This window comes from Puma concolor, chromosome D2 (genome assembly GCF_028749965.1).
Source record: "Puma concolor isolate L17-30 chromosome D2, mPumCon1.1.hap2, whole genome shotgun sequence".
Classification (NCBI taxonomy): domain Eukaryota; kingdom Metazoa; phylum Chordata; class Mammalia; order Carnivora; family Felidae; genus Puma; species Puma concolor.
The window spans coordinates 59,798,782-59,819,020 of NC_141677.1; the positions used below are offsets into that span (position 1 = coordinate 59,798,782).

The window sequence follows — 20,239 nt, forward strand, 5'->3', positions numbered from 1 at the left end:
TCTCTGGCTAAAGAGGTATTCATCTATTCCCATTTTACTAAGGACTTAAAAAATTTTAAATGGGTATTAAATATCAAAAGCATTTTCTGTGCGAGACCATCATGTGATTGCCTCCTAAATTCTATTTACGTGGTGAATTTTACTAAACTAGATTTCCTGGTGTTAGACCATTCCTGTGTTCCTAATTATCCTCACTTGGTGGTGGTGTAGTGTTTTTAATGTGATGCTAAATTATGTGTTGATATTTTTAAGATTGGTAGCTGTTTCTGTTTTGTAGTGTTTTGGTCATGCTTGCCACCTTCTCTTCCTCTTCTATTCTTTGGAACTGTTTAAGTGTAAAACCCAACCCCTTGGGGCACCTAGGTGGCTCAGTTGGTTAAGCATCTGACTCTGGTTTCAGCTCAGGTCATGGTCGCAGTTTGAGAGTTCAAGCCCTGCGTCAGGCTCCTCGCTAACAGCGCTGTTAGTGCGGAGCCTGCTTGGGATTCTCTTTCTGCCCTTCCTCTGCTCACTCTCTCAAAATAAACAAACTTAAAAAAACAAACAAACAACAACCCAACACCTGTTAATCACTACAGAAAACTGACTACATCCTCAGTGTGCATGTAAATGTTTTGGTAAATGTCAAGTGCTCTACAAATATTAACTGTTAGAGGTAGCAATATCCCAAATGTCATGGCATGTGAAGTCTGGGGAGAGAATTTGGGTTAAAGGTTGACACTTGGCTTGATTATCTTAGAGCTGCAGACACATTTTCTGTCTCTTCTTCCTTTTTTAAATCCATCATGAAAAATCAGATTCCAGTTCCTATGTGATTCTCATTACTAGAAATCACTGCTCCCTTAATACATTCTGTATGAGAGTGGAAGGGGACCCTGGAAACCCCAGATCAGCCTCCCCTACTCTAGGAAGGGAGAAATGCACCCCAACAATTACCATGCACAAATCATTATGCTAGGTGTCTAAACATATGCTGCTGAACCCACTGAAGAATGCTGTAAGGATGTATAAACAGGCTCAGAGATGTTAGGTAACTTCCCATGGTTACACATTAAGTCCTGACATAGACACTCTACCCTAATCTCTATGTCCTTTTTCCTCCACTACTCCCTTTCTTGCATTTCACATTCACCCTTTTGTTCTCTCATGAAACAAAACTCACCAATGCCTATGGGCCAGGTCCGAGCAATAGATACCACTCCAAAGAAGAGCAGAATCATGGTCCCTACCCCGAAGAGCTGGACACTTGTGAGAACAGACATGAAACAGGTAATGGGAGATATGTGATCTAGTACAAAGACAGAAATGTGGAATGCTGACCTGAGCCAGCAGTTGACCTTTCTGAAGACATGAAGACTCACCAGGAGTTAGCAAACGAAAATTAGAGCTATATGTAAGGGGGAAAAATGAGCCAGGTGGATGGAACAATATATGCAAAGGGGCAGAGAGAAAGCACATTTAAGGACCCAGGCTGGAGAAGTCAGTGGGAGCCAGATGACTAAGAGCCTTGTATGCACACATCTGGGATTTATTAATCCCAAAGCAACGAGAAGCCACAAATTCTAATTCACAAAATCCCTTCCTCCCAGCAAGAGGCAGAATCACTTAGTTCTAAATCACTTCATCTTAATACGTAATACTTAACACCTGAATTAGGTAAACTCCCCTGGTCTGCAGCAGCAGATGTAGGTTACCATGGGGTTGGATTCCACCGGAACCCAAGTAAAGGGCTGCTTTCCCCAAAACTCCCCCTTACTGAGCCCCGCTGCCCCAACATCACTGTGAAATTGTTCCCTATGAGGGAACGGTGAGAGCTTGGAAAGAGCAGGTCCAACCCTGGCTTGTGGACTAACACCTGAATTAGTGAAGTCAGTTCTAGTTTGTACAATTTGCCTTTCCTCCTCCTCAGTACAATTGTCTCTTCCCTTCCTCCCTTCTTAGACTCACTCAGAAAGGGCATGACGTTCCAGCCTCCCTTTCCTCTTCGGCTGCTGGCCATATCCCACCAAGAATCAGAACATTCCTTGTTACATTCTGTGAGTCAGGAAGAGCAGAAACCCTGCTTTCAAGATTCTTCTACCCAGGAAACAGTATTCTGAGAAGAGTGTAAGAAAAGCCTCTACAGTTGAGTTAAGCTAGTAAATAAACTGGCTACCTAGTTGAAATGGGCAAGACAGCCTTAGGGGCATGTGAAGACAACAGACAAGAATGGAGACATAAGGAAAAAATACAAATCACTGATAGTAAAATAATTTTATTTAGTTTCTTTTTTAAAAAAGGTAGCATTTCACATATAAATTTAGACTTCAAGATTACAGTGTGTATTTGCCAAAAGGAACATCCCTGCAGGAGGGATAGACTTAGAGCCTGAGCGAGCGCTGGGAAGCACACTCCAGGGAGAGTTTAAGTGGAAGTAGTTTCTTTACAACTTCACAAAGCTAGTTCCCTGTTCCTCAACTCTGCCATCGGGGGGGTTGTAAGAAAACCCACATCCAACACTTCGGGGCAACGGCTTTTAGCTTATGGGAATAGGAAACATCTCTAGGAATGAAAGCACAAAGGTCAATGACCCAAATTTCCCACAATAATCATTACCTATCTGCAGCAACAATACATGACAGGTGAAGAGTTTATTCTTCTATTTCAAAGGTTCTTTGAAGGAGAGCTAGAGAACATAAAGAGAGTGTATATAATAAGCAAAAGTGAAAAAAGGATTCTCTCCATATTACAAATGCCTCTCTAGTATAAGGCCCAGGGAAAAGCCCCACTCAAATCTGGGATTCCTTCCCCACAGAAAGTGTTTGGCACAACCCACAAGCTGTCATGAGACTGACAGGACTGACAGCAAAAAGGTTTCTGGAAGTGGTCCCATGACTTTTCTGTCTGGCTTGAACACAGTATTCATGAAAGGTGTCTTAACAAGCTACAAACTCAGGCCTAACTATGGGGCACACTGTTTCAGGAAAGCTAATCTGAAGGGGAAAAGGCCCAGATGAAATAGGTCTCCCACAGCCACAGGCAAACTCATAACTCACTCTGTCATCCTCTCAAGGGAGATTAAATCCCCTGGCTGCCCAGGAAGTCAGTGGAATCCTGACTTCCTAGGGAGGGTGAGAGCCAGAGAACAGCTTTGATTTCAGAATCTCAGAGCCAGGAAAAAAGGAGACAAAGATGACCAAAGATGCTTTCTAAGTTACTCTGTCCCATACTATGTAGGCTCCAGAAGAACAATATTGAGGAGAATCAGTGTGCTAGTAACCATGGCAGCCCTAGGATTCAGCCTTCAGGTAGAGGTACTGGGGCAAATAAATGTACCCCAAATCCAGTTTTACAAATAAAAACTTCCTGCAGTTATGATACAATACTGTGCAGTGAACAGCTGGGAACTGTATGCTGCTATTTCCGGTTAAAGCCCTGTCCCGCTCTTGGCCAGCCAGAGCTGAGAAGTGACACATAAGGAAGGAGTGGCTAAAAGTCAGGCACCTTAGTTACAAATGGCCTGGGGCAGTGATGCAGACAGTCATCATCCAATGGAGAGGAAGCGGGGGCCCCAGAGCTGTGGTTCAAAGCAAAGGTTTCATCTTACCCAGAACTTCAAACCAAGCTCTCTGAGCCTACTAATGCAGTAATAACTAGTGATTAGGAATCCCTGGCTGGGTGGCAAGGTACATATCTCAGCAGGCCACCAACTAAACTATAGGGAAAAAAAGGTGCAAATAATATCAAGTAAATCATTGCTCAAGTGGAAGATCATTTCCTGGAGAACTTCAGTGGACTAGATGCTAATCACACGGATGAATGCTGGGACTGGACCCCAAAGAAAGCCTGGGCCCCAGGCGTGATTGGTCGTCTTTACACTTACCGCATCCTGACATCTTCTCTGGCCTCTTATGTCTCGAATGGCCAAGCACACATTTCCCCGGGGACCAATGTAAACATTATTCAATAGATCTCAGCTTAGAAAAACACAGCTTGTTATATAATTGATGTCTAACATTCCAGTGCAGGCAGTATCTTAGCATCAGACTTTCCCGGATTTATGAGTACCAGTTCAGAAGGGAACACACACAGGATACTTGATAAACTGTGGCTGAAGACATTTGGGTGCCAGACAGTTGGTTCTACCCTGCAATCAGTTGATAAGCCAGGGCTATCACAGGAGAGGCAGAACAGACAGAGCACAGGTTCTGTGTGAATCTGAAGAGTCATATAACCATTGTTCCCACTTAACCCCTTGGGCCACATCTTGATATGGGAGTACATTTCCACCTCTTGCATCAACCTGTGCTCTCCTTGTTTTGGATGGGGCTCTCTCCAGAGGGTTCAAGAGCCTCCTTAGAGAGGAGAGAGCTTTTTCTTCCAGTCCTAACATCTGAATATTTTGAAGCACAAGAGGAGTCCATGAACATGCTAGGGATGTTGCTGCCAAAGTAGATCTTACTGTTAGAAGCAATGGCCTGGTACCTTTTGAGCTCCAGATATTCCGGGGTCAATTTGTGCTGTGTGGGGGCAAACAAGAGCAAAGGCATCAGGACACTTCAGTGCAATAATCATCCGTCTCTTTCCTTACACACATTTCCCCTACTGCTCTCCTGAACATCACTACTTGACTCTGAGTCATTGCCAATGATCTTCTCTCACTCTGAAGTGTGGCTATCACATTAACAGCTGTATTTTAGACTTGAAGTTCCTTACACAAGCTCCTGTCCTAATGTAGAGAGAAGTTGTTCATTTAAAAAAAAAAAAGGATTGGGGCGCCTGGGTGGCGCAGTCGGTTGAGCGTCCGACTTCAGCCAGGTCACGATCTCGCGGTCCGGGAGTTCGAGCCCCGCGTCAGGCTCTGGGCTGATGGCTCAGAGCCTGGAGCCTATTTCCGATTCTGTGTTTCCCTCTCTCTCTGCCCCTCCCCCGTTCATGCTCTGTTTCTCTCTGTCCCAAAAATAAGTAAACGTTGAAAAAAAAAATTTTTTTTTAAATAAAAAAAAAAGGATTGAGGAGATGGGTTTGGGGAACAATGGTAACTAACATTTCTATAGTGACTTGGGGCCTGAAAAATGCCTTCATATATACTTTTATATTTCATCTACCTAAGTTCAACCTAGAATTAGTCTGGAATCTCTGCAGGTTCTCTTAAGAGGACAGGTCAATGGATGAGAATGGCAGAGCTTCAAAGGGGCTAGGCTCATATCCTTATAATCAACCATTTGTGATTCTGCTTTTCTTGACCACATTCTAGAAGTGGAAAAGATCTCAAGAAATCACCTGATCTGTCCTCTTGCCTCTACTTAGAAGCTAGATGTTTAAACTGATTGTGATAGATGTTTGTCAATCACCAGATCTGTCACAGTTTTTGTTTTTAAATTAAAATCATGGTGCCAAGATATATCCAACCAAAACCTCGCAGGGTTTGTTATTAAAACTAATTTCTAATATTCCTGGAATATACTTCCCCAAAGCCTTTCCCTAGTAATCCTCCCCTCATTGCAAGTCCCTGGCCTGTCCTCTAGGCCAAAGCCCATCTTGACCTTCATAGTACCCCCCCACCCCAACACCTTCCACTCCCTGGGTCTACAGTCTCTCCAGTTGATTCACATCCTCTGCTGAAACTGCCATCAAATATGGTCACAGTGCATAACCAAATTACCTCCTAATGCCTTATTAATATAATATCAATATCCAAATAGCATTTTTCAAAATGGCATAAAACTGCTGTCCCTTTCAGCATAAGGCTAACCTCAAGGACAAGGTCTTGATACTCGTGCCTGGATAGCTTCTCCCATAACAGATTTGGATTGCTAGTTTTATTATTTATTTATTTGTGTTTGTTTGTTTGTTTTTATTTTTGAAGGAGAGAGAGAGAGCACAAGTGAGGGAGGAAGAGAGAGAGGGAGACACAGAATCCGAAGCAGGCTCCAGGCTCTGAGCTGTCAGCACAGAGCCTGATGTGGGGCTCAAACCCACAAACTGTGAGATCATGACCTGAGCCAAAGTCGGACACGTAACCAACTGAGCCACCCAGGTGCCCCTGGAGTGCTAGTTTTATAAACTAAAGTTTCTCACCTTGCCTCCATCTTGACCAAATTCCATTGTTTTGATAGAGCTGTGTCTCCAATATGTTAAATTTACTTCTAAATTTATACTGGATTTCAAAGTACTGACAACTCTCACTCTATCAACCTATCATATCATGCCTTATCAATTCTTCTGAGCCCAGAGTATGTTGTTCCTTTCTAAAATGAAAGAATTTAAGACCTGTGTATACTTTAAATCTTGACTCTAATCCTTCAAACCACACCACTTTGGCAACCTCTTTCTCAACTCTTTCAACGTTCTAATCTGCAATGTTCTCTCTGCAATTAATAACTTTATCAACCTTGGTCATATTCTTCCCTTTTCAGAATACAAAGGGGTTCTAGTTGCCTCTTACCAATTCCTGCTTACTAGGCCTGCATTCTCTAGACTTAAATTAACCCGAGTCTCTATACAAAAACCGTTCACCCATTTCACCCAACCTCCTACCTCCAATTGTCACATGTGAAATTCCTCACAACTAGAATATTTTTTAAATCCAGTAAACAAGCAATATTCAGTTAGGGGCATTTGGAAATGTGGGGGGGGGGGGGCGGGGGGGGAAAAGGTGTTGACTGTTCAAATAATCGGTGAGCACTACTGACACGTAGCAGGCAAGGGTCAGGGATGCAAAATAGTCCGTAATGCATGAGATACCCATGTCTTCAACAATGAAAAAGTTTGCCACCTCAAAATGCCAAGAAAGTTTCTGATGAGAAACACTGCACTAAACGAACTTAGCATCTATGCAAAGCTACCTGGAAAGCAACTCTAAATGGACTTTACTCTTCTCTTGTTACTCCTGTCATTCCATGAGAAGATCCTCACCTTTCCTGATTACTAAGCCCTGACAGAGCAGTACAGATGGATGGTTTATAGCATTTGACCTGTGTTTATAGATTTGTCCGCTATTGTCCTATCTCCCCACTTTTACAAGGAACTACACAAAGGTCTCTCCCCATTGAGTGTGCAATATGACTTGATAAGTGATTGGTTGTTTCTGGAGAGTATGATGGTAACTACCAATCTTTGACACTGGATAAATCACCTCTATTTAAGCTATTAGATAGCTATTAGAGCCCCCCCACAAAGAAAAGCAAAACCCCAAACACTATATTATTAGGAGTGGGGCATGGAGAGCCAATCACCTTGTTTGAGGTGGCATATTTGTGTGCAGCGTAATACTCAGCATCTGCCTTCGCCTTCTCTCGGGCCAGGAATGCGGCATCTAGCAAGCAAAATAGAGTCAAGAGTGTTTAAAACAAAGGAAAGTTGCAATCCACTTCCTCAGCTGTGTAAGGGTTCAGACACTATGTTAAGTAGGGCTCTCTTTTTCCACTGCCTGATATTTTGATCACTTATTTTATTCATTTATTTTTAAAGATTTCATTTTTTTTAAAGTAATCTCTATACCCGACACGGGGCTCAAATTTACACCCAAAGATCCAGAGTCATATGCTCTACTGATTGAGCTAGCCAGGCACTCCTCAATCACTTACTTTAAAGGCATGTAACAACATTAGCAGTTTTCAAAACCCAGTCCCCAGACTCTTTTCCAAGGAGAATACTCTCGTCATTGTTAACTTTCAGCTCATCGGAGCCTACTTCATTTTTCACCTAAAGCTGCTCCTTCTTTTCTCTACCCATCATCACCCAAAAAGCCTCACACCCTACCCATGTCTAGGCTTCAAGTAAAACAATGAAGTCCAGACATGAAAGCTCTGCTCTATATATTGCACTGTCCCCATCCCCTCCAAACTGGATCCAGAATCAGTTAATGTAGAATGACAGGACAGGAAGCAGCAGTATATAAGCAAAAGAGGTTGAATGTCTGGTCTTCAAGACTGTGAGCTCAGAACATTAGCATCTCACTATATGAAATCTAGGAGTTTGAGAGCCTTTTACGAAAACTAAGGCTGCTTTGTTCCTGGCTAAATTTTTTGTTATATTTTTGATTGACAGGTAGGAAAGAAACTAGTAGTGGTGGGGGTTTCTTATATATTCTTTACAACTGATTATAGGTAATTCTCATATTTTGTCTGCCTGAGGACAAAGTGGTAGCTAATAAGCCACAACTTAAGGACAGAAAATGAGCGATGAGTTGCCGATAGTCACAAACCAACCAAGAGCTAAACATGTAATGGTAATTTTAAAAAATCTGTCTATGAGCATAACAGGGCAGCCACTTCCTCCAGACCAGATTATTCTGTCTATGGCCTTCCCACCCACCATAATCAAGAAATCAGTCGCTGAAGCAGAGAGGCAGTTCAAGATAGTCAGAGCCTCTTTTCTCCCTGATGTACCTTCAATTTCAGAAATGCGCTTTTCAGTTTCTTTCTCCATCACCTTCTGCTGAAACCGAATTTTTGCCACTTGTGCAATCTTCTCTGCTTCTATAATTATACACAAAAAAAGATACATTCAAAAACATTTCTCTAGGTCTGGAAATACTTAGAATCAGCAGCATATAGTTTTAACACTTAGTCATATAAGGTTTTATGGGCTGTTTCATTGTTTTAAACATCCAGACTGTACACAACTCAACAGAAAAAAGGGAATTTATTTCCTATTCCACTGTTGACAGTGCTGGTTTTGTGGGAAATGGGAGGGAATACAAAAGGTTAACAACAGTTTCAGTCCTTCATGGGATTACACAGCAGCGGTCCACAAGCTAATGGGGAAAATGATACTTCGTGAAAGTACTCAGAACAAAAACAAAGCAACATAAATGCATGGCAACATAGGACAATCTTATAAAACAGCAGGAGAAAGAAGGAATAAAGATAAGTTAAACCAAGAAAGGTCTTCTGGAAAAAATCCTAAAGAAAATAATGGACATGACCTAGGAGGACATGGCAAAAGGAGTAAAGACAAGAAGAACAAACGAACAGTCACAATGAAGAGGTCATTATGGAGCCAGCTGACAAGAGAACAAATAATTAGAATAGAAAGAAAGCTAGAAGACCTCCATCTTGAGTAATGGGCTAAAGAATTTACCTTTAATATACTCAGGATCAAATGTTGAAGTTACCAAGAGAGAAATGACAAGATGAAAATATCAGAGAAGGAGAATTCTGACTGCGGTAGAACATAAAAGAGAAAGCAGGCTAATTCATCTGACACTGTGAAAACAAGTGTTGGGGGTGAACATGTTGGTTGCAGCAGACAATTATAGGCAGGGAAAACCAAACACCCTCAAGTACACCAGCGGCCTAACCAAAAGATCCAGGACCAGGGAAGAAAGACTCTTATTACACTTTTAATTCAATCACAGCAATTCTTGAAGAACATTCTCAGTTCTTCTTTTCAGCCAAAGAGGATGAGTATTTTAACACATCTTATCTCTGTCCCTGGGGGAAGAGTATAAGAGAAAAAAGATTTCTAAGTGTTTTCCTATTTCCAGAAGATCCAGTATCCTTTAGCATTGACGCCAGCGCATACTTCCCTATTTCCTCATTAGCATAAAATCAACTTGTATCACCCCAACTCCCAAATAGACTATGACGTTCTACTGGAAATAACAGAAGGCATTTGGAGCCTATAGCTATAACCCAGAGAATCGTGTCTCAACGTAGGGAAATGGTTGTGGTCATCCCACTTAACGCTACTCTCTGATGTGTAGAAATAAACCAATAAACAGCATGAGTCAGGTTCTAGTTCTAGAAAAATGGTGAAATAGAGTAATGAGAAAACCCCCCAGCTAACAACACCTTAAAGTGCTAGACAAAATGTAACAATTTTTTTTTAATGTGTGGCTAAGATGCTAAGAAAGAATGAGAGATCCCCAAGACACATAAGCAAAGGAAGAGTTGAGAGCTGAGAGCTGGTATAGGAAGAGCTGAGAACTTAGACAAGCAAGGGAGATGGACCTGGGAGTGTTGCCCATTCATGGCCAGGAGGTGACGCCTTGAGAACTGTATAAAACTGAGACCACTAATGGGCTTCAATTCCACTGAGACTAAAAACCTCTACCCACCAGCCCAGTGAAGAGAAGTAAGCTTGTCTCTACCTAGACACACCACAAAGACAGAGAAAAATTATAAAAGTAAGAAGACAAGAGGAAGCCAAACAACAATGAAATAATATCACCACAGTGACAGAAAAAAAGTAAGTTTTGTTGGGCTTAGAACTGTAGGCTAAATTACTAATTCAAGAATGAAATAAAATCATTTCAGACTAAGGAAGAATGAGTAAGTTATCCATTCCTTAGCATTTATTGAAAAAAAACCAAAACAAGAGTAACAAACTAGTAGAAAAAAGAATGAATTGCCAAAAACAATGGAGAGGGGAAAAAATTAAGTAACGCCTATAGATCAAAATGGATGTTTACTGTAAGAATAAATGATAATAGTAATAATGAGGGAATAAAAAGAACATAAAACTAAAATACGAGGTAACTATGTAAAATTGAGGGACAGTAATAAGAATTAAAGCATTCTACTGTTTTATGAGGATAGAATGATTAGCTTTAGATTCTGTCAAGTCAGGTATGCTTATTAACATTTTACAGGTAATGACTAGTTATAGAAACATTCTAGAAACAATATAAAACTTCCAATTAAGTAAAAGGAAGAAAAGAATAAAGAAAACCCAATCAATTCAATACCAATCGGAAAAGAGAAAAAAGAAGCAAAGGAAAAAATGCGTGGTGAATAGCACAAAACTAAATGATACAAACAAATCCAAATATAGCAGTGACCACAATAAATATAAAAAGACTAAACTCACCAGTTAAAAGACAGATTCTCACATTGGATAAGATAACAAAATCCAGCTATATGCTGTTTACAAGAGACACACCTAAAACATAATGACATAGAAAAGTTGAAAGTAAAAGGATGGGAAAAGATACATCAAGAAAATAACTAACCATGAGAAATCTGGCATAGTTATAATTTCATTAGACAAAACAGATCTTAAGCCAAAAAGTGTGTCTGGGATAAAGAGGGTTATTACATAACAGGAGCAATTCTCCAGGGAGATGTAACAATCCTAAATGCTCTTAATGATACAGCTCTAAAATATGTAAAGAAAAAAAATTACAAGTCAACAAATCTACGGTCATGGTGGGAGATTTTAACACACCCTTCTCAGTAACTGATAGCTCAAGAAGGCAAAAATTAGAATACAGAAGATGTAAACAACACAATTCATAAGCCTGACTGAATGGATAAACAGAGAAAATTTGCATCCAACAAATAAAGAAAACACATTCAATCTTTTCAAGCACACAGAAAACATTTACCAAAAAAGTACCATGTACTGATAGGCCACAAAGCAAATTTCAACAAATACTTAAGAATCCATATAATAGATCATATTTTCTGACTATCATGCAATAACATTAGAAATCAACAATAAAAAGGTAGCCCCCTAAAAACCCAGAAATTGAAAAATATACTTTTAATACTTCATAAGTGAAAGAAGAAATCACAATGGAAACATTTTACAAAAATTAAAAATGAACACCAATAAACTACATTTCAAAACACGTGAATAGAAAAAAAGAAAATATATAATCTTACATGTTTCAATCAGAAAAGACTGAAATCTAAAGAATTAAGTAATTCAAGAAGTTAGAAAAGAACCAGTGAGAAAACTCAAAAAAAGAAGTAGAAGAATAATAAAAATAAGTGTAAATAATGTAATTGAAAAGTTAAGAGACAAAAGAATCAACCAAATCAAAATGCAGTTCTCTGAAAAGATGAATAGAGTATCACAGACCTCTGGCAGAAGTAATCCAGCAAAAGCGAAGGCACAAAAAAACAATACTAGGAATAAAAAGGGGCATGCACATTTGGTAGCAGATTTTAAAAATTATAAGAGAATTCTGCAAATTTATGTCCCCACGTCTGAAATTTCAGATGTGAAACAATTTTCTAGAAAAGTATAACTGCTCAAACTTAAAGAAACAAGTACCTGAACAGACCTCTAGTTACTACAGAAATTAAATCAACAGGATAAATGTTACCACCAAAAACAAGCATATGAGAGAGCACAAACCCCACTAGACCAAGATGGTTTTTTACAAGAGTTCCATTAAACCTACAAAGAGGAGATAATAACATATTTTATACAAAATATTCCAGAACACAGAAAAAAAGAATGCTCTCCAAATCATTTTGAGGCTAGTGGAACCATTAAAAGAAGAAAAAACAAACAAACAAAAAAAACCACCTGACAGTACAAGGAAAAAATTATAAGCTGAAATTTATATAAGTAAAAATGAAGACATATAAAAGTAAAAATTTTAAAGAAATTATAAGCAAGACATATAGAGAAATGTACTGAGGTATATCTCCTATATCATGATCAAATGGGTTTATCCCAAGAAAGCAAAATAATTCAGGAAAAGAAAATCTACTAATACAATTCACCACATTAAAAGCTTTAAAAGGAAAAATTAGAAAAAATATACATAGAAAAAAATTCTAAGAGTTTTAACAGTCATTTATGATAAAAACCTCTTGGCAAGCAAGAAACAAACTTCATGAACCTGATAAAAGTTAAGTACAGCAAACATCACTGGGACTATTTAAAGTTAGGAACAAGACAAGAATACTTGACGCTACCTTTCTTTTCAACACTGCACTTTAAGTCATAACCTTGAAATCAGGAAGATAAGAAGAGTAAAGAGGTATGGGACTACAAAGGAAAAACCAGAACTGTCCTGATTTGAAGATAGTTTGACTGCTCACAACAGGAGACTATTAGAAATAATAGCATTTTCAGCAAGACTACTAAACAACAAAATGAACAGCATACCTATACAAAAGCAAAAATCAGTTAGAAAAATCCTTCAAAAAAGATCCTATTTATAATGGCAAAAAGCTTGAGGAATATATAGGAATAAATCTCTAAGAAAGAAAGTGCCAGAACCTTAAGAAGAAAATTATGATACTTTTTGAAAGACACTTCTCATAAATGGAGAAATAAAACAGATTTATAAGACTCAGTATAAGTCTGAGTAAATAAATAAACAATTTAATTAATCAATTCTCTCCAAACTGACATGTATAGGTAATGTAATTCCAATCAAACCTCAACACAGCATTTTGTAGAACGTGACCCGGTTCTAAAATTTATATGGAGGAATAAAGGGCCTAGGATAGCCCAAGACATTTATAAGAATATTTAGGAAGAGTAAAGCGAATAGTTAAGGAGAAACTTGCTCTCCCAGATAGCAAGACTTAACATAAAAAGCAACAGTAATTAAAACAAGGTAATTCTGGAGAAGGATAGACCATGAAATTAGAACAAAATAGAGACCACAGCAACAGAACAAATTATATACAGTATCTTGTTATATGATAGGTGTGGCATTAGAAAAAAGTAGAGAAAATAATGAACTTTTCAATAAATAGCCTAAAATAATTGGCTTGCTATTTGGAAAAAATAAACTGAATTCCAACGTCACACTAAACCCTAAAATAAATTCCAGATGGACTCACGATTTAAATATGAAAAGCAAAACTTTAAACCTTTTAGAATAAAATTATTACTTTGGGGTTGGGAAAGAATTCTTAAACAGGATAGAAAAAGCACAAATCAGAATGGAAAAGACTGATGAATTGATCACATGAAAATTAAATATATATGAATGTCAAAGACATCACAGAGTTCAAAGGCCACAAAGTGAGAGAAGATATTTCCAATGCATAAATCTGGGAAAGGATTAATATCCAGAAGATACAAAGAACTTCTATAAATCAGTCCAAAAAAAGTAATCAAATGGGCTAATAATATATTAACAAGCAATTCACATACAAAAAAAGAAACCTGAATGGCCAATAAACAATATTCAACTTTACTAGTTATCAGAGAACTACAAACTGAAATTACATGATACATGTCCACCAGCAAACTGACACAAAATTTAAAAGGTCTAATGACTCCAAGAGTTGAGGAGGATATGCAGAAATGGGAATCAATTATGGCAGCAAATGAACCGGAACTCAAACCCTGCTGAAGAGAAGGTAAAATGGTAGAATCACCACTGGAGAGCAATTTGGCAATACCGTATGTTGTAAATTTGAAGATGTATGTATCCTATGACCCAGCAATTCGACTTGGAGGTATTCCAGAGTAGTGCTTCTTCAACTACCTATGGAAGGAACAGCACCCTCCCCCCCTTTTTCTGTATTTCAATTTGTTAGGAAACAATATTTTATAAATTATAATAAAAATTAATTACTTGGAAAAATATTAAAAACAAAAACACAGGGTCCAGTTTTTTATTATTAGACATAAAATTACTATATAATACTATAAGAATTTCTAAGCACTCATTGTCAATTTCTGTCCTCTCATTATGGATCAGAAACAAAAAGCCGATGATACAGGGCAGTGACCAACACTACATGTTGAGTAGCACTATCACAGGAAAACTCCAAATATGTGCACAAAGACACATGGACACTGGCATTACTGCGGCACTGCTCATAGTAAGGAAAAACTAGAAACTACGTAACTCTTCAACAGTAATTCATCAGAATGAACTGAGGTCCACTCATAGAATGAATGCACAGCAGTTAAAAATAACCAGATCTACACCTACCAATATGAATAAAACTCAAACAATGTTGGTACGATAAAGGCAAGCTGTGAAATAAAAGGTAGAGTCTGATACCATTTTTAGGGTTTAAAACAATCCTATGAATTATTATTACATAGTTATAATAAAAATATAAAAATATGGACAGAAAGATTACACAAGCTTTAGAGCAGAAGCTACTCAGAAAAGATGGGTCAAGAAATAGGACCAGGTAAGAGAACACAAGGGGCTTCCAACAGATATATAAATTTATTTTGAAAGAAAGTATGACCTGAAGGGATGTGGCAAACACTAAGCCTTCATTTTATTATTCTCTGTACATTTCTGCATATTTGAAATAGTTTACAAAACACCTCTTAACTTTCAGCATCCCAAGGAACAAACAACTGACAGCCTAAGAGGTCAGTCCAATACACAGTCTCCTGGAGTGTTTGGGAAGCCTCTGTGATTCAAATAAGGTGTAAGCAATCCTGCCGTACTGTCAGAGAGGGCAACATCTAGCCATCCAGATAAAACTAGGTACATGTCAACGGCAAGGATGCATGCTATAAACATGAGCTTTGGCCAAAAAACTTCCCATTCTTAAATTGTATGAACAAAAACTCTACCCCACAGAGGCCAGCGTTGCCCCAAAACCCTATCCATTTTCCTTGTCCTTGAAAAAAGTAGCAGTAGCAGCCACACATGGTCGCGAGCCAAACCACTTCATTAAGTACTGGCACCATCAGGTTTTAAAGGCTGTAGGGCATCTGAATGTACAAAAGAGTTTCCAGAATTCTCTACTATGTATGATGCAATCTTATTTGATCCCATCAATATCCATCATCAGACTGACAAAGAACAGGACAAGCTCGTAACACATGTAGTTTAGAAACAACCAATTCAGAAAGAAATCAAAGTACCTATAACAGCCTTTTTCCTCTCTGTCTCAGCTTCTTTCTCCACAACCTTTTGTTTCTGTGCAGCTATAAGAAGTTTTGTCTTTTCAGCCTCCCTGTGAAGCAAAATATTATAAAAATTAGAAATGATGTGCAGTCACAGGCAGTAATTCTGACTCTATGGTGGGTCAGAGAACCATTTCAACACGAACTTTCTGATCCACTATGGTGCCAAGAGAGGTGTTACCTTATTTTACTTATAATAAATCTGAGGCTGAAAGGTTAAATGATTTGCCCAAAGTCACCCAGATATAGGCATCAAATTTATACATCTGAGTTTAGTCTGACCTTTTCCTCTAACTGTATCATGGAAAGGCCTGTGATCTGGAAGTACCCGGAGTATATAAATGGTTCTTTTACTGTTAGGCCTCCAGCTAGCCCATACAGCACTCTGGGCCAAATAGCAAAATGCAACAACCTCTGGGCAGACGCAGTCCCTCAGGTACATGGTCTGACAAGCAGAATGGAGCTGGATTTCAGCCCCTCCTCAGGCACTCTTTTGCAGTGGCCCTGCTTGTATGGAAGACATAATTAGGTGGCAGTTATTAGGTAGTGAACTAGTGCTCAATGTAAAGAAGACTTTTCTGAGAACCTGAGTGTTCTAATAATGGAAATGGCTGGCCTATCACTAAGCATGTACAAGTGGTGATTGGGTGACCACATGGCAGAAAAAGTATAAAAAAGACTACTATTAGGTGGAAGGTTAGATCTCAAGGTGGCTTTTAATTCTGGGATTTCAATAGTCTACAAAATTAGAAAGATCCAGATTTATCTGAAAAGTAACTCCAAGAGTTTCCCTAAAACATTTCCCCCCAAAGATCTCTTCTTTCCTCCTGCCCAAATTGATAAAGACATAAAATGGCATTCTGGATACTACAAATTATTTGAGGGCAGAGAACATACAGTCTTCACGTTTCCATCACTAAAAGCTATCATGTTGAGAGCCTAAGGCATCCTGAGCCTTCAATTAAAAAATTTTTTTATACCAATGCATCAGACTCATGATCTACCCAGCCTGGCACTCTGCTTTATAGCTTCAAAAAAGAAGTTCCTTTTCTACAAATGAAAAGAGAAAATAAAACTCAGCATAATAAAAGATACAGACTCGGGAACAGTAAGGACTCAACCGTATATTATCCCAGGAAGAAGTATTATTACTTCTTGGATCCCCTATACTTATACAATCTGTTGTATTCTTGACTTGTGCAGTTATTTTTCCAGCATTTCATATTTTTCCTCTTCAAATACCAGCCAAATTTCCTAAAGACTTTTGTTTCTTCTTTTCACTACCTGTCACACAAGAATAATACTGCCATTTCAACTACAATAGGTATTCCCCTAATATGGATCTTCAGAACACTTAGAAATTAATTTCATGTCAAGCAAGTAACTTCTCATTCCCAGTCAGCCCTGGACACATAAAAGAGAAGACTACCAGGAGTCAATTAAGGCAAAGCTTCCCCAAAGCAAATTATAAAGATCTTCGTGTCATTTTGGATACACAACCACATAAAATGAACATCAAACTTTACGCCAATAAAGTGTTTCTATTCTTACCATTACAACACAGTAACACAATACAGGCACTCCCTTCAACCTTACCAGCCAGGACTCCTTCTCTTCTCTATAAGTATTTAATTAAAGATAATCATGTCCAAATTACAATTCCTTAGCTTTCCAACAATAGCTCTATAGCAAACTGCATACTTAGCCTCTAATGCTGCTCCTGAAATGTTCATATATAAAGGGAAAACTCATAATAATCTAGTGAATTAAGACACAAGAATAGATAATATTATTAGAATTAAAGAACGGAAAATAGATATACACCCCACCCCAGAGTGTAATATCTCATATAGAAGTTTTCTCTACACTGGTATATTAATAAGTAGACAGCCCTAAAAAAAAATGTTGGGCTCCCAAGCATATTACTCACATTAACTCAAAATTTCTTCTTATGGCTTCTGGGATTTTGGGTTTTGTAACACGCACAGCCTAAAAAATAAAAGTGAAAAGCCAAAGTATATTTGAAAAATAAATCTTCAAACTAAATCTACAGAAAAGCTCCTCATATGAAAGCAATAAAGCAACTATTAAAATAGCTGCCTACTAACACGTGTGGAGTTTCCACTAGAAAATCTGGTTTTCATGCCATCACACCAAGAATCAAAGATACTCTGCTTTTTACTTCCTTAAAAAAAAAAAAAAAAAAATGCTTGGCTACAGGAAAAACCACTCTATCCACTGAGGAAATAAACTCCTTAAGGGAAAAGGTTCTCCCTTAAAAGACCTCCACAAAGCTCTTCAGTTGGATACTTTTGTTTCCTTTCCAGGCTTGCCAACCAAAGAAACACAAGGAAGGCAAAATTCAGGTCAGTATATGCAACTTAGTAACAGTAGACAATAAACATATTTACTGTTTCTTAAACCTGTAATCACTCAGTACTGGCTATACAGAAACAGTCCAAAGCTGAAGGAAAACAAATACCAGTTGACAGCGTACATTCTTTCTTGCCAGGAGCTCACTTAGAACAAAGTCTACTTGTCTTTTTTAGACATTGTTTACTAGACACTTTGTTTCCCTAACCGTAGTGTACTTTGACATTAATTAAGATTATCTATTTGGGAACTGCAGCTTTTTGAAGGCTGACTTCTCCATCAGAAAACTAATCTTTCAAAAGCTTTTGATTTAACTAGTTAAACATCACTCCCCGCACCCCCCTACATTACAAACACACACAACAAACTCCTGATGTGAAGAAAGTTTTAATTTCCCTCTGAAAACTGGCTAACCTTAAACAAAGCCTCTATGCACATAACCTTCTTTTAAAAGCCTTTTAAAAAGACTTAAAAACTTTTAAGCAACACAGCCTTTCCAACATGTGAGAGAACAGTCAAATCTGTGAAGAATTTGAGAGCTATCATAACTAAATACAAGAATTAGTGAAACGGAGAAAGAAGCTGGGGACTCTAGTGAGGAAAAGTCATTACGTGCTGAAGGTGGGGCATATGAGGCCCTGAGGAACAACGCACAGAGATACCCAGAAGACAAAAATTCCTAACAAGCATTTGTGAGAGATGCCAGATTTCACGATGTGACTACCAGAACACAAATGACTTCCAGTATGTTTTAATATGATCCAGGAGGAAGCACTATCATTTTGCATTTAATTAAGAAACTGGCCATATATTTTTAGTCTTTTTTTTTTTAATGTTTATTTTTGAAAGAGTGTGAGCAGGGGAGGGGCAGAGAGAGAGAGGGAGACAGAGGATCCAAAGTGGGCTCTGTGCAGAGAACCCAATGTGGGGCTCAAACTCACAAACCATGAGATCATGACCTGAGCTGAAGTTAGACGCTCAACCAACTGAACCACCCGAGCGCCCCAGGTTTGTTTTTTAAAAAGCATAAAATAGGACTGTCTTCTGAAGATTTCTATTTTGCTGTATGAGGGAGGCTGAAGAACATACTACATGCTTGCCAATCTTGGGAGTCTCATAATTTTCAAGTATGTGTAAAGTAAGCACCCACTGTAACAGGTAACGTAAGTTATCATAACAGACTTAAAAAATAAAATGACAACATATCCCAAAACAATGCCCAAAACACACACACACACACACACACACACACACACACACACACACACACACACTTAAGTGGAGAGGGTAAAAAAGCTAATGAAATGAATATATCTGAAAGTGACCACTGGGGTATAAGCATGTATTTTATTTTATTTATTTTTTAAATGTTTATTTTTGAGAGAGAGAGAGAGAGCATGAGCAAAGCGGGGAAGGAGCAGAGAGAGAGGGGGACAGAGGATCCAAAAGAGGCTCTGTGCTGACAGTAGAGAGCCCGATGCAGGGCTCGAACTCCCAAACTGTGAGATCATGACCTGAGCTGAAGTCAGACGCTTACCCGACTGAGCCACCAAGGTGCCCCTAACCATATATTTTAAATGGAAAGCCAGCATATAATATAGTCACTCTCTTACATAAGAAAAAAAATATTTAAAAAATATCAAAGACACATATTTTCACCACTCAAATTTGCCACAGCAGTTGTTCAAGAAGAAAAAAGTATAAATACAGACAAGGGAAAAATTAAATACTGATTATTACAGAGAATGCTTGTAAGTGTTAACTGGGTGCCTCATCTGTGCCAAGTACTGTTTGTTCTAGGCACTATGAATACAACAATGAACAAGGTGAGACTGCTCTCATGAAATTGAAATTTTTAAGGGGAGAAAACACAATAGATAACAACAAAAAGCAAATAAATGAATAAAAAAGTTGCAGATAGCTATGAGTGTCATGTGAAGAATTAAAATAGGATGACTCGGAGACTGGGAAACACTAGGTTGTGGAGGGGAAAATTAAGATTTTTATTTTGGCATAATTATATAAATAAAAATCTAAGGAAATTCATAGTTTCAGTCAAGTAAGATATATAGGTCTAAAGATCTGTTGTAGAACATCGCACATACTGTCAATAATGTATTGTGCACTTAAAAATTTAAGAGGGTAGATTTCGTGTTAAATGTTTATACTACATACACAACAAACAAGTTCAAGGAAATTAACCAAAAAACTTTATTAGAGACAGTGAAGTCAACAAACTAGTAGATACACAATAAATTCACCAAGAATCATTTGGATTCCTCAATGCTTACGCAAAAAG

The 20,239-nt window shown here is 38.3% G+C and overlaps 1 protein-coding gene across 9 annotated transcripts in view; it reads right to left on the reverse strand.

Annotated features, from left to right (window-relative positions):
• Positions 1–20,239, reverse strand: part of ERLIN1 (ER lipid raft associated 1) — a 59,205-nt gene that overhangs the window by 20,671 nt on the left and 18,295 nt on the right. For 5 of the 9 annotated variants that reach the window (XM_025917947.2, XM_086680623.1, XM_086680621.1 and 2 more), the window contains exons 8-12: positions 17,498–17,556; positions 15,526–15,617; positions 8,373–8,462; positions 7,218–7,297; positions 2,239–4,499 (exon numbers count right to left, since the gene is read on the reverse strand). In XM_025917947.2, the coding sequence (XP_025773732.1) occupies positions 4,278–4,499; positions 7,218–7,297; positions 8,373–8,462; positions 15,526–15,617; positions 17,498–17,556 (543 nt within the window). In that variant the 3' untranslated portion in view covers positions 2,239–4,277. Of the gene's footprint in view, positions 1–2,238; positions 4,500–7,217; positions 7,298–8,372; positions 8,463–15,525; positions 15,618–17,497; positions 17,557–20,239 lie in introns of those variants that run through there. The other 4 variants (XR_015241782.1, XR_015241783.1, XM_086680625.1 and 1 more) reach the window with 1 other exon arrangement.